General features: G+C 31.3%; 3 protein-coding genes across 3 annotated transcripts in view; 2 read left to right on the top strand and 1 right to left on the bottom strand.

Moving 5' to 3' along the window:
* Window positions 1-12,998, top strand: part of LOC129913423 (annexin B9) — a 206,492-nt gene that overhangs the window by 95,803 nt on the left and 97,691 nt on the right. The window lies entirely within an intron of this gene.
* Window positions 681-5,383, bottom strand: LOC129913421 (uncharacterized). Its single transcript, XM_055992080.1, has 6 exons — window positions 4,683-5,383; window positions 4,293-4,593; window positions 2,681-2,980; window positions 2,037-2,241; window positions 1,236-1,414; window positions 681-1,171 (listed from the first exon to the last, which is right to left on the bottom strand). The coding sequence occupies exons 1-6, from the start codon at window positions 4,918-4,920 to the stop codon at window positions 811-813; spliced, it is 1,584 nt and encodes a 527-aa protein (XP_055848055.1). The 5' UTR covers window positions 4,921-5,383; the 3' UTR covers window positions 681-810.
* LOC129913427 (enolase-phosphatase E1) lies at window positions 8,058-12,969 on the top strand. The gene is made up of 4 exons (XM_055992100.1): window positions 8,058-8,210; window positions 12,153-12,427; window positions 12,499-12,755; window positions 12,817-12,969. Exons 1-4 carry the CDS (start codon window positions 8,139-8,141, stop codon window positions 12,951-12,953), a joined length of 741 nt encoding a protein of 246 aa, XP_055848075.1. The 5' UTR covers window positions 8,058-8,138; the 3' UTR covers window positions 12,954-12,969.

Consider the following 12,998-nt stretch of genomic DNA (forward strand, 5'->3'; position numbering starts at 1 on the left):
TTCATTTTGTTTCATGGTAATAAATACGTGTAGTTTTCTATTAAATCATATAATTTTTTTTCTAAAAGGCTCGTTTAAATTTAAATTAGGTATTCTATTTGCTAATTAAATAAAAACTGAAAATAAAAAAATTGTTTTTTTTATTATTATTTTAATTCTTGTAATAGGAATTTCAGATTACAAGGAACATATTTTAGCGGGTTCATCAACAAAAATTTTAATGCTGTATCAATATGGTAATAGGTAATTTTAATAAGCTTTCATTCAATAACTCAGTTTTAAAGTTCGAATTCGAGTGTTCAATGATTCTATAATGCAATTATTGGTCACTCTGACGTATGTGTATCATTGTTTCTGTTGACAAAACTAACATTGAATATAAAAATAAATCCGAAATAGTTTTTGCACACTTAATAATCCTTAGAAGATTATGTCTCATGTAAAACAACAACAACGAGTGTAATTTTGCGCCATTACTTTTAAATTAAAACTCACCAATCGTCAAAATTAAGCCACAAAACTTGGGAAAATGTCTAGTTGGGGGAGGATAGATTTGAACCCAGATTCCCTGGCCTCATTGTTCATCGCACCAACCATTACGCCAATTGCTCTTGTAAATAAATTATATTAATAATTATGCAATGTAATAAAAATAAAAAATAAACTTTTAACGTGATCTCTTTTTAAAATCTTTATTTTTGTCGGAAGAAAATTATCCTTTGAGGCAATCTCGGCTTATCAGGTACATTATTATTCAAATATGTACTTATTTTCTTCTTTTTATTAAAATACTTTAATTTCATATTACAACTACAAATAAGCTCTATCTAAACTCGATAATTCATCACTATCTTGCAAATTTGTGCTGTGATTTGAGTTTCTTGAATATGATATATTTGAATGACATTTTCTTGAATGTATCTTATTGGTTTTCTTCTTTTTATTTCCATTTGTTGCTTGTTGACAAGTATGTTTTAAACTATCCTTGTGGCAAGAGTGTGAAAGCTTACCAACATGAGGTCCCCAAAATGTTGGACCTTCAAGAAGCAACGGAGCTGATTTTACTCGTTGACGCATTATTTCCATCTGTATTTCGTATTCACGTTTTTGAAGCTCTTGTTCAGCTTTTCGTGTGGCCAAGCGCATGGCTAAAATTTCTTTATGTGATTCACTGAAAATAATTTTTTTTTTTATAATTTGAGATCGATTTTAGATTTCTATCTCAAAAGATTTACTTATGACTAAGAGACTTCCATGCCGGAGTTTTTCTTACTTCCCAGTCTATTTGAGATCTATGGTCATTATACGTACAATTGTTTTGCAGTTCTTTGACTTTTTTCTTTGAAACTTCGAGTCTAAGCGTTGCTGCTAAATTAGGTCTTGCTACGGGATGGATGGGAGAAACTGAAGATGCCTGAAATGAAATTTATAAGAAAATTTACTAATATTTTACGTAATATTTCGTATTTGGCTAAAATTATTGGAAGTATTCATTGTGATATTATGAATAGTTTCTACTTTCTTTAAATTTTTCCTCTATACTATAGACCAGTGCCGAAGCCTTCAAAAACATTAAAAAGTAAGAAAAAATCATAGTTGGATGAAACCCATTGGAAAAAGAGGTGAATATGATAAAAATAAAAGGAAAATTAAATTAAATTAAAGTTCGGGAAGTGGTAGGGGTAGGGTTGAGTTTTTAATGGTAAAAAATGGTATATCTCGATTTCCGACAAAACAAGTCTTATGGAAAAAAGTTGTATTGCAAGGTTGTAGGTAATAAAAAGATCTACAACTTATGTATTGACAATTTTTTCACATAACCTCAAAATTTATGTGAAAAATTCAAAAAACCGAGTTTTTTGTTTTTTATTTTTATCTTTTTCAAAAAAAATGTTTTTTTTTTTAAGAAATTTGGTGAAAACTTACCTTATAATGTCCCGAATACACAGTAATTTATTTGATTTAAAATATTTATTTTTTAACCTTTTTTTTCACTTATTTCAAATCTTAAATAAAATTAACTTAATTTAAAATACCTTTCCACTCGTTGTACACTCATTTATTCCAAGAAATGAGAAAGGAACTTTTGGGGAACCAGTCTTGGGTTTTCCGGATTTATTTTTTCTAGTACTTGGTGTACTTTGTTTTGATGATTCCACTTTATGAGCATCATTTAATTTTGTAGGACTAGGAGGCTGTAAATTAATTTTTGGCACAACATCCCCATTTGATTCTGGAGACCTTTAAATAAAAAAAATTCTAATTATTTTTGTTGCGGTATACCTATAGAGTTTACCTAAAGTTTACTACTCTACTGTTTGTGTTTATCATCAGCTAAAAAATAACAAGGATCTATGTGTGTGTGTATCAATTTGAGATAAAACGAACATAAAACTAAATCACAGTGAAAAAAGACACTTAAAATTAAGATGATGCTTTTCTTAAATCCTATCTTGTTAAAAAGATAAGATTTATTATAAAAATAAACAGAAAACTGTTGAAGTCAAAGTGATCACTTCATTTCCTTTGTGTTCAACGACGTTATTCGGGAGATCAGGACTGTTCATTGAGGTTTTTCTGTTCTGAACTGTTCTACTTTGGCATAATTAAGTAATAATATTATTTTTGTAAACTCAATTTCACTTACATGGGGAAAAAATGGTTCGATATGTACACTTACCGGCTTAAAATAATATCTCCCTCTGTTTTTGATCGTTCTTGCCAACGTTTTGTATTAATATCATTGAATGAAAACGATTTCTTTAAAAATTCTCTAATTCCGGGAGTCGAGGGCCTCCGTTTCACTGAAGTGTCTTCATTTGTTCGGGTTGTTTTAACCGAATCGAGTATTCCAGGTTGAATATCGTCTTTTACCAATTGATGCATTGATAAAGATTTGTATAAAACAGGAGAATTGCTTTTGATTGGAGTAACACAGACTTTAGAAAGTTTATCATCATCAATGTCACATCGTTTGTATCTAAGGATTTAAACTTTAAAATTTTATAATTCAATGAACCAACATGCTATAATATAGCTTTATGCCTATTATAGAGTATACACAGCGCATACAGAATAAATGATTCCTAAAAACTAGGTCCTAATACTGTTAATTTATCACCGAGTACTAGTTAGGTGCTCAAAATCAGCTAATAGGTACCTGTTTTTTAATGTCGAATTCCAAACAACCAAAAATTCGATCTGCAGTCGACTTGCAGTCGCTACTTTTTACTACTATGAATTCGCTACTTTTTCCCGAAGAATCGATTCTTTTTAAATCGCTTTTTTGAGACGGATTTACACAGATAAAATTTTGTAAAGAAATGAAGAACCAGAGGCAATTTTCGTTTATTTGTGAAATATAAATGGTTTTTAGGGCACAAAATAAACAAATTGTACGTTGTTTTGTTCTTACTATAAAGTTGTGTATATTCTTTTATTTTTACCGACTTCCAAAGAGGAGGAGGTATTCAATTCGTCTGTATTTTTTTTTGTGTTTGTGATTTCATAACTTTGGACTGAGTGAACCAATTTTGAAAATTCTTTTTGTATTGGAAAGCTGGTGGCTGCAATGTGGTCCCATTTCAAAACTGTGTTATTTAAAAAAAATTACAGTTACTTTAACGCTTTTGTATAAAAATTTTCGTTGAAATCGGGTAAGTCGTGTACGAAATATTCAAAAACAAAAAAAAAGCGTTCTATGGCAGGTACCGTTAATAACGGTACAAAAAATATTTTTTTTATTTCAAAAGTTTTGACTCTTATATGTAATACTGCAGGCAAAAATTTGAATCAAAATCGTTAGAGCGTTTTCGAAAAAAAAAACCGGAAGGTATGCGGTAGCGGTTCCAAACTCGAACATCAATATTTAGGTGTGGAATTTTTTTCATACAAGTACCCTTACCGCTACAACATATACCTTCCGGTGTGGTCTAGCCTTTATATGACAGGTACCGTTAGTTTTGGTCCTAAAAAATAAATTTCAATTTCCCCAAAAAAAAAACAAATGTAAATAAAATCTCTCCAGTTAGGCTGTAGCTCGAGTTGCATACAGACGTACAGACGTACAGACAGACAGACACTTTTTTGGCGTTCTCCATTATCGTAATTATCGCAAGTAAAAATGTAAGGTTCTAAATTTAAGAATTTTGTTAGAAAAAAAAATCTAGGAAGCTAAACTGACTTAGGTATTCATTCACTTAGCAATGACAAGACTAAATAATTAAAAATCATACTGTATGCGCTGATACATAAAAGCTGTTAGCACTTATAATAATTATAATTTCACAAACTCAAAAATATTCATCCTTTCGCACAAATCCTTATATGAAGACTTGCACTGGCTGTTAGATAGGTTCCTGTTATCTTTTTTGGCCGAATTTTTCCTCGATGTTGTTTTCTTTTTAATGCATTTAGAAGACGCACTTTTTATTTTAGCAGATTTTGGGATTTCATAATTTAATGAAACACTACTTTCGTTTCGCAAGCAAACAGGTACACTTGGCTTGGATTTAAATTGACGATAAGTCGTTTTTATAGTTTCCAATGTTGAATAGAATTCGTTTTCTGGCAAATGATTTATCTCACAATAATCTAAAGAATTCACAATTCAGTGCATTTTAGTGGGCATAGTAATAATAAAAAATTAGATATAAAGATTTATCGATTTAGACAGTATTTACCTGGTATACTATCATAGAAGGTCGCTAACGAACGCATTCCATTAGCAGCATTAAGAGTATCTAAGTCCAAATAACAATCTGATATTTTTTTCGTAGTCACAAATTTATTTGATGGTGTTGAACTTTGACTAAGAAAAACCTTTGGACGATTATAACCGGGAGCTGGACAATTATTACACGGATCAATTGGTACCTTAATGCAGGAATGTAAAAAATTCGTCCCCATATGTGAGGACATTTTTTTGGAATAAATAACTACGCACCTTTTAGCAAATAAAATTTACAAGCTAATAAACTGGGGGGTTGATAAACATAAAGTGTGTAAGGATACAATTGTTTCTTAGTAACGAAATGTTTTTCACTTGTTTTTGTCCTATACCTATCCTAACACCTATAACATAAATCGTCTTTTATATCAAGTGAATTCAATGAAAAATAATGTTGGTGACGGAATGCCAGGATCTTACACTTACTTGAAATTGTTGTTACAAACAATTTTATTAAAAATAAAGGGAAGGGTTACTTTTTTTTAAGTTTTTTTTTTTCATTCTTTCCCTCAACAGCCAGAAGTTTGTTTTATGTTATAAATTAAAAGACCACACGAAAATTAGGCAGTAAAATTGATTTTTTTGACTCACTAATTTGCTTTGAAATTTTTGCAAACGTTTTTTATGAGAATTTGAGGCTTTTTTAATAAATTCATTTATTAACACGTATACGCCACGTAGGCCACAACTGTTTTAGTTTTCATTTTGCCGTTTTCTTTTCTAAAAAGTTATGATCTACCAACATAGCTGCAATTAAATGACACGATATATATTTTAGCTAATTTGGGATATGAGAAAAATTGTTTTTAGGATAGATATGGATTTTATTTTGTTCCAAAAGGAAGGCTAAATATAGTGAATCTAGATATATTTAAAGAATTTCAAATTTGACATCACTTTTCAATTTCACGTGAAATGAAATTGGATATTCTAAATTTCAAGAAAGAAAGCAGAAAATTAAAATAATGAAAATAGATTCATAATTTTTTTTATGTTGACCTGTAGTCCAAAATGCGTTTCGCCCAGGTACAGCAGTTCTGCTCATCAGTTAGATGCTGTTGTACCCTTTCTAACTCGCAACATTTTGGTCGATGATTAACGACATTTAAACATACCGAAGTTGGCAGCCCCAAATGATAATTTTTTTTTCAGCCCTGTCTGGCTCGTAAGCCCAGGATAGCCCAAGATTTTTTTTCGTTAGACCACCCATAGTTCTTATTATTTTTTGTTCACCTCAAAAATCACAGAAAATAATTTTTATTTATTCAGTGTAAGAATTGTTGGTTTCGCACTGTGGTTCTTTTGCCCAAAATTAGACCAGGATAGAATAACTTTTACTTTCACTATCCTACGCTTAGTTTAAAATTTATAGAAGCATTAGTTTTTATTTACCACACAAAATAAAAATAGTATGCATACACCACAGTGACCTTTTCTAAAAACAATGGTTAATTGAGAAAAAAGTGTCAAAAGGACAATTTTTACACTGACAAAAAACAAATTTTGACTTTTAATAGGTTGGTAATTTGAAAAGGGTTTTTTTGGGCTAACGAAAAAAAAGTGATTAAAATTAAATTAAATTAAAAATTAAATTAACAGGAATGTTATATGGACTATATTCAGTCAAGTAAGAATTCAAAGTCAAATAAATACCATTTGAGGCGCAGTGCCCACACCAGTGGATTTTCCTTTTGTAAATTATAAATTGAAAAGGTCACTGTGGGATATGCGTGCTATTTTTTTTTTTTTGTGGTGAATAAAAAATAATGCTCCTATAATGATTAAACTAAGCGTAGGATAGCGGAAATAAAAATTGGGATATCCTGGGCAAACCTTGGGCAAACAAACCACGGTTTTAAACTAACGATTTTTATACAGGAAAAAAAATCAAAAAAGGGTTTTCGTTGTATCTTTTAAAAAAATAATGGAATAAAGAAAAAAAGTTGGGCTATCCTGGGCTAACGTTGGGCAAACGAACCACAGTGCAAAACCAACAATTTTTACACTGAATAAATAAAATTTATTTTTTTGTGATTTTTGAGGTGAAAAAATAATAATTCCGTTATAATTTTAGAACTATGGATGGGCTAGCGAAAAAAAATCTTGGGCTATCCTGGGCTAAATTGGGCACGAACCATGCAGGTTTGAAAAAAAATTAATATTTGTATATTTTCGTGATTTCGAACAGGTTAATTCATATAAAAATAATAAGGGTTGTATTCTTATATGTAGGTACTATGTTTCCACCTTCCCCAAATCCGAATTTTAGCTAATCTAAGAAAATAGTTAAAAATTACTATTATAATAGTTACATGCCAAAACAAAATAGTTAAAAGTAACTACATATTTTATATAGCTACAAAAAAATATCGGAGTGTGCCAGTGCGAGTACAAGTTTCAAGTCGTGTGTGGGCAAAAATTGAGACTTTTGTTTAAAAAGATTTAAACCTATTGTTCATACAATTTTTTTTTTTTCAGGGTGTTGCTCCAAACAAAAGTAAGAAATTAAATAATTATTAATTGTTCAAATTTATTAACTAATTTTTCAGTGAAACAAAAATCAATTATGAACAAAATCCGCGAGCCCTTATTTTGTCCTATCATCAAATTTCGTTCGAACCATTATTTTTGGGACATTGCATAAAAAACGGTTATAAATAAAAAAAACTCTTTAATAAATATTTTTTAATTTTTATTGTTTTTTTTTATATAATTTCCCCTCCCGTAAGTGGAGGGAGATATATCACCCCCTTCCCCCTGTAAACAAAAAATGCATTGTATATAGTCACATAGCCCCTCCCTTCCATCTGACTATTTAAATAGTCACAAATAACTATTAAAATAGTTAAAATTGACTATTTAACAGTTAATTTGAAAAAACCTTCGATTGACTACTAAAATAGTCACAAATAACTATTTTTAATTATTTAAAAAGTTAAAAATGACTATTTTTTGCTCTTGTAGTCTTGAGTATCTCACAAAAATCTCAATCAACCCTATCGTGAGTTTCACGTGAACAAATTTCCACCCACAAAAAAATTAATTTCAGTATTCCCTTCGGGTGAAACTCACGATACCTTTATAAATTCGGGGCGAACAAAAATTTTCCGGGTGGAAAACATTCCACGTGAAACTCACGATATGGCTGAATATAGCAAATGAAAAACGACATCGATACAAATCGTTGGGTTTATGATGAATATTTTTCCCAACAACTAAAAAATCGTTGTATGTATATGTAAATTGCTTACTTTCATGTCTGACGTCAAGTCTTCACACCTACAACATTCGTTCTATAGTGTGAACATCAATTGTGACATTTAAGAAGTTTTGTTTTTTTGCGCCTGCTTTTGCTTTGATTGTTTACAATCGCCATAGTAGTTTAAAAATTAAAGAAAAAATAAATCCAATGCATACAATTAATGCAAAAATAGTACTTTGTGATATTGAAGGAACAACCACTTCAATTAGCTTTGTTAAGGTAAGCTTGAATTTCATATAAAAGTATATATTGCAATATATCTACAAAAAATGAGAAAGTATAACTGTTCACAATTTTTAAGATCAGTTTTCTAAGACAAGCATCTAATATTTCTGAAACTGTCCAAATCCTCATTCACCCTTCTTGTTGAAAGTTGCCTTTGTTTTAACTTATGTCCTTACATTCTTAGGTTACACGAAGCCGTCAACCGGCTAAACGGCCCGTTTACCCGGGCGCCCAAAGAATTTGAAATGGGCGCTATAAACAATACTTTTGAAGAATCATTTTGTTTTTTCTTTATCCTGCCCTTTTGTTAATCTCATAGGCGAGGAGATCATAACTCTTTACGCTTCACACGGGTGGTCTACCTGTGGAGTTTGTAGGGTTACCATACCAGCTTATTAAAATCCATGCCCGGAGCTCCGCGGAGGTCTAAAAACTGTCAATAAAAATTCAGGTTTTATATTTATAAATGAAACGCATGAAGTTAACTGCATTGAATAAGAAGTACTTCTTATTCAAAGGTTAAGTGAAGTTTTGTAAAATGTTAGTTTTTAAAATATCGATGAAGTTATACCTACTTCTTTTTGCGGCGCTGGGGTATGAAAATTTATTTTTTGAAATGAAATGTCAAAGGGATTAACTAGTAGCACTTGGTATCTGGCGTTCATAAGTAAAACAGTTATGTTATGGTATGAACCTACTGTCTTAACTAGGAACAGTCCCCGATGTCATATCCGAGCTCTCCTTACTCCATGGTCAGTTTCATAGTCTTCGTTTAACATTTTCATTCGAATCGCTGCACAATGGGCAGTGCCGGATTAGCCTCAAGGCAAACTAGGCAGCTGCCTAGGGGCCCCACTTCAGCTAGGGGCCCCTCACCCTGACAACGAACAAACAAAATTTCTTGGAAAAGTATCTTCAATAAAAAACAGCATTACATTGTATTTGAAAAAATAAGAAAAAAGAAGAACAAAAAAAAAGAAGAATAAAAAAACTTTTGCAAATCATAAAAACATTAGCCCCGTTCCATTGGAGGTGGTTAGTCATGAGTAGATCTAGTACCTACTATAAATAACACAATCTTCTACTCGCGGAGATAGGAATGTGTAGTTGTTGAACTAGATTTCTACTCACGAGTAAACTACCACCTTCAATATAACAGGGCTATTGTATATATGTATGCATTTGTTTATAATGAATTATGACTCCCATCCCATCCTGAAGGGCCCAACCCAGCGATGCCAGATTGAGGGATTTTTTCCCGTTTTTTTCGGGATTTTTGATTAGGGAAAACGGAAAAATCAACCCAGAAAATGGGAATACAGTCAGCTCAAAATATATCACGTTTTAATAAAAAAGTTCTTTTTACAAATTCAAAATTCATCATATTTATATAACAAATTAAAAAAAAATACTTCTTCCCATGTGCTCCAACCTTAATATTTAAACTGTAAATCTCTTCTTAAAAAAAAAAATATTAATATTACTTGTGTATTCGAATATAATTCCAACGACATCGAACCACAGTTTAGTAACGAGATGGTGCCATTCAAGATCTTCATGTTGCAATCAGATACGTCAGAAAATGTGAGATTGTGCACGCAGAGAAGTTACTCAAATTGATATTAGATTTAATCAAATCACGGAATTGGTTTGTATATAATTTTTTATATAACTTTATTGTTAATAAATCTTACCTTTGTCATTTTTTGTTTATTTGAACAACAATGTAGCTATTCAATAAAAACGATACCAATCTCTTTTCCAAGATGGCGGCTGCTCCCGACCTCCTATCATCCAAACAAATTAACTTTTATGATAAGGACAACCTGTGTTTCGCATGAAAAAAATATTGTAACGTGAAAAAATCTGATTTCATGCCCATATTTTGACTAATTTGCCTGGGCTATAATAACACAGCCACACAAAAAAATATAAAAGTTCTGGTCTGGGGTTGCGACCAGGTTTTTCATATAGTTTTGGGGTCGCTGAAACCGAATCCGAAGTCCGTTTTTCCCCATCACGTCAGGTTTTCGAGATAACCTCAAAAAATGTCACGAAAACACAATTTTTTTTTCTCCGATCTGGATGTGCGAATATGTTATTCATATAGTTTTTGGATCGCTGAATCCAGATTCGAAGTCAATTTTGCCCTATCACGTCAAGTTTCTGAGATATCCTCAAAAAAATGTCAAAACCAAAAAAACAAAATTTCTTATCTGGAGTTGCGACTCGATTTTTCATATAGTTTTTGGGTTGCTTAAACCGAATCCGAAGTCTATTTTGCCGTATCACGTCAGGTTTTTGAAATATCCTCAAAAAATGTCTAAACTAAAAAAAAAAGTTCTTATCTGACATTTTTTGATTATATCTCAAAAACCTGACGTGATATGGCAAAATAGACTTCGGATTCGGTTTTAGCAACCCAAAAACTATATGAAAAACCTAGTCGCAACTCCAGATAAGAAATTTTGTTTTGTTGGTTTTGACATTTTTTTGAGGATATCTCAGAAACCTGACGTGATAGGGCAAAATTGACTTCGAATCTGGATTCAGCGATCCAAAAACTATATGAATAACATATTCGCACATCCAGATCGGAGAAAAAAAAATTGTGTTTTCGTGACATTTTTTGAGGTTATCTCGAAAACCTGACGTGATGGGGCAAAACGGACTTCGGATTCGTTTTCAGCGACCCCAAAACTATATGAAAAACCTGGTCGCAACCCCAGACCAGAACTTTTATATTTTTTTGTGTGGCTGTGTAATTGAATCAAAATTAAAACTTTTTGGTATGATTTCTCTCTCCAGTTTTATAATGAAACCGTAATGCCGACTTATCACGAGTCGATTTTCGCCGTGCGGCGAAGCTTTTCGGCGTCAGTCGAGTCGTGTGAAGGTAAGCCGCACGCGACTAAAGTGATAATCCCCATACTAGAGTCCTAGTCGACTTTAGCCGTGAGACATATCATGTGGCTAAAACCGACTCGTGAAAAGTCGGCATATTAATATTTTCTAATAACTTATCGTTAATCGAAGTTATCTGTGAAGCATCAAGTTGCTTTAATGTTGAAATATCGCTGCAATATTTATTATAGTTATTACAAAACTTTTAGTTTACGTTTATAAAATGACATGATAGGACACAGATTATAGCCGATTAGTCTTTAGTAAGTTACCTACACAAATTTCTAACTTAACTTAAAAAGAGCTTATGATATTGAAAAACCATCGGAAAAGGGCCCAAGAATTACTGTGCCTAGGGGCCCATGACATGGTTAATCCGGCACTGACAATGGGGCAAAATTGCAAAAAGCTAGCATTAGATCAACTAAAAAAGAATAAGACACTTGAAATTTGGAACGAATGTTAGTTCATAGTCAAAATTTCGAATGGCCAAGTCCATTTTTTTGGGGTTACCAGACCACCCCACCCATTCACTTTTTTAAGATTTTCGAAATTTCTCGGAGAACTCTCAATCAGTTTTAGTTAAACTTTGAATGCCTTTTATAAAATAGTAATACAATTGCAATTATAAAAAAATAAATAAAAATTAGGGTTGTCACTTTTGTATGTTTTTTTTATTATTTCATTATTATTTTTTAAAATAAATGTGTTAATTAATTTTTTTTTTTTTCAAATATTTTCTCATACATACATAAATACACATTTTATAAATGATTGAATTAAATAATATAGATGTCTTTATGACTCTCATTTTTTTTCAAAAAACGTGCGTTTATAGAGAATTACGTCACCAACTAAAAATGAACAATTCACAAAAGGGAGCAAATTGTAGCAAGTAAACTTTTCTGCTGTGCTGCTTTGGAAAAATCTGATAATCTGAATCTAAAATATTAATAAATTCAAAAGTTCTACCTTGTATTATTATGTAACATTTGAAAATGATTTGTGAAATGTTTTTAATTTTTTTTACAGGATGTTCTCTTTCCTTATGCAAAAGACCATGCAAAAAACTATCTTCAAACCCATTGGCATGAAAACGAAACAAAACAAATAGTTGCTGACCTAATTAACTTAGCCGAATACAAAAATTTCCAAAGCAAACCCATCAACGAATCTGATATTACTGTTGAGACAGTAACAGAATTTGTTCTATACCTTATTGAGAAAGACTTAAAATTAGGCCCATTAAAGACTCTTCAGGGACTTATTTGGAATCATGGTTACGTTGATAAAACTATAAAAGGACAGTAAGTTAATGCTGATTAAATTTATATTACATACTGAATCCATCAACGATATTTTTGTATACTTAACACAGCATTTATGAAGACGTCCCTCCAGCTTTTGAAAAGTGGACGAAAAATGGAATTAAAATTTGTATCTATTCAAGCGGTAGTGTGATGGCACAAAAAATGCTATTTGCTAATTCAGATTTTGGTAATTTGATGCCGTTTTTAACTGATTACTTTGATACTGCAATTGGCAATAAGAGAGAATCTAAATCTTATACAAAAATTGTGCAACATTTGGATGTAGATAGTCAAGATATACTTTTTTTAACCGATATCACCGCAGGTAAATATTATTATAAAAATAGTGTTATTTTTAAGTGTTAAACCCTTATTGTTATTTGTAGAAGGAAAAGCTGCTTTGGAGGCTGGAATGCAGGTAATAATATTGCAAAGACCAGGAAATGCGCCACTCACTGACGATGAACAGAAAGAATTCATTATTGTTAAAAATTTTGACGAAATTCAAATAAACAAAAAATAAAATTCTTAAAAAGAAATCTTTTTCTTCCTTTTTCGGCGCTGCTGT

Source organism: Episyrphus balteatus, chromosome 3, assembly GCF_945859705.1.
Source record: "Episyrphus balteatus chromosome 3, idEpiBalt1.1, whole genome shotgun sequence".
Taxonomy (NCBI): Eukaryota; Metazoa; Arthropoda; class Insecta; order Diptera; family Syrphidae; genus Episyrphus; species Episyrphus balteatus.

What these genes read in the sequence shown, in the direction of transcription:
- LOC129913427 (XM_055992100.1), top strand. Translation starts at nt 8,139, where the DNA reads ATGCATACAATTAATGCAAAAATAGTACTTTGTGATATTGAAGGAACA. An exon ending in CTTCAATTAGCTTTGTTAAG is followed by an intron (nt 8,211 to 12,152) that starts GTAAGCTTGAAT and finishes TTTTTTTTACAG; the next exon opens with GATGTTCTCTTTCCTTATGC. An exon ending in TTTAACCGATATCACCGCAG is followed by an intron (nt 12,756 to 12,816) that starts GTAAATATTATT and finishes TGTTATTTGTAG; the next exon opens with AAGGAAAAGCTGCTTTGGAG.
- LOC129913421 (XM_055992080.1), bottom strand. Translation starts at nt 4,920, where the DNA reads ATGTCCTCACATATGGGGACGAATTTTTTACATTCCTGCATTAAGGTA. An exon ending in GAAAGGATGAATATTTTTGA is followed by an intron (nt 2,981 to 4,292) that starts GTTTGTGAAATT and finishes TTAAATCCTTAG; the next exon opens with ATACAAACGATGTGACATTG. An exon ending in AGTGTACAACGAGTGGAAAG is followed by an intron (nt 1,415 to 2,036) that starts GTATTTTAAATT and finishes ATTTCATTTCAG; the next exon opens with GCATCTTCAGTTTCTCCCAT.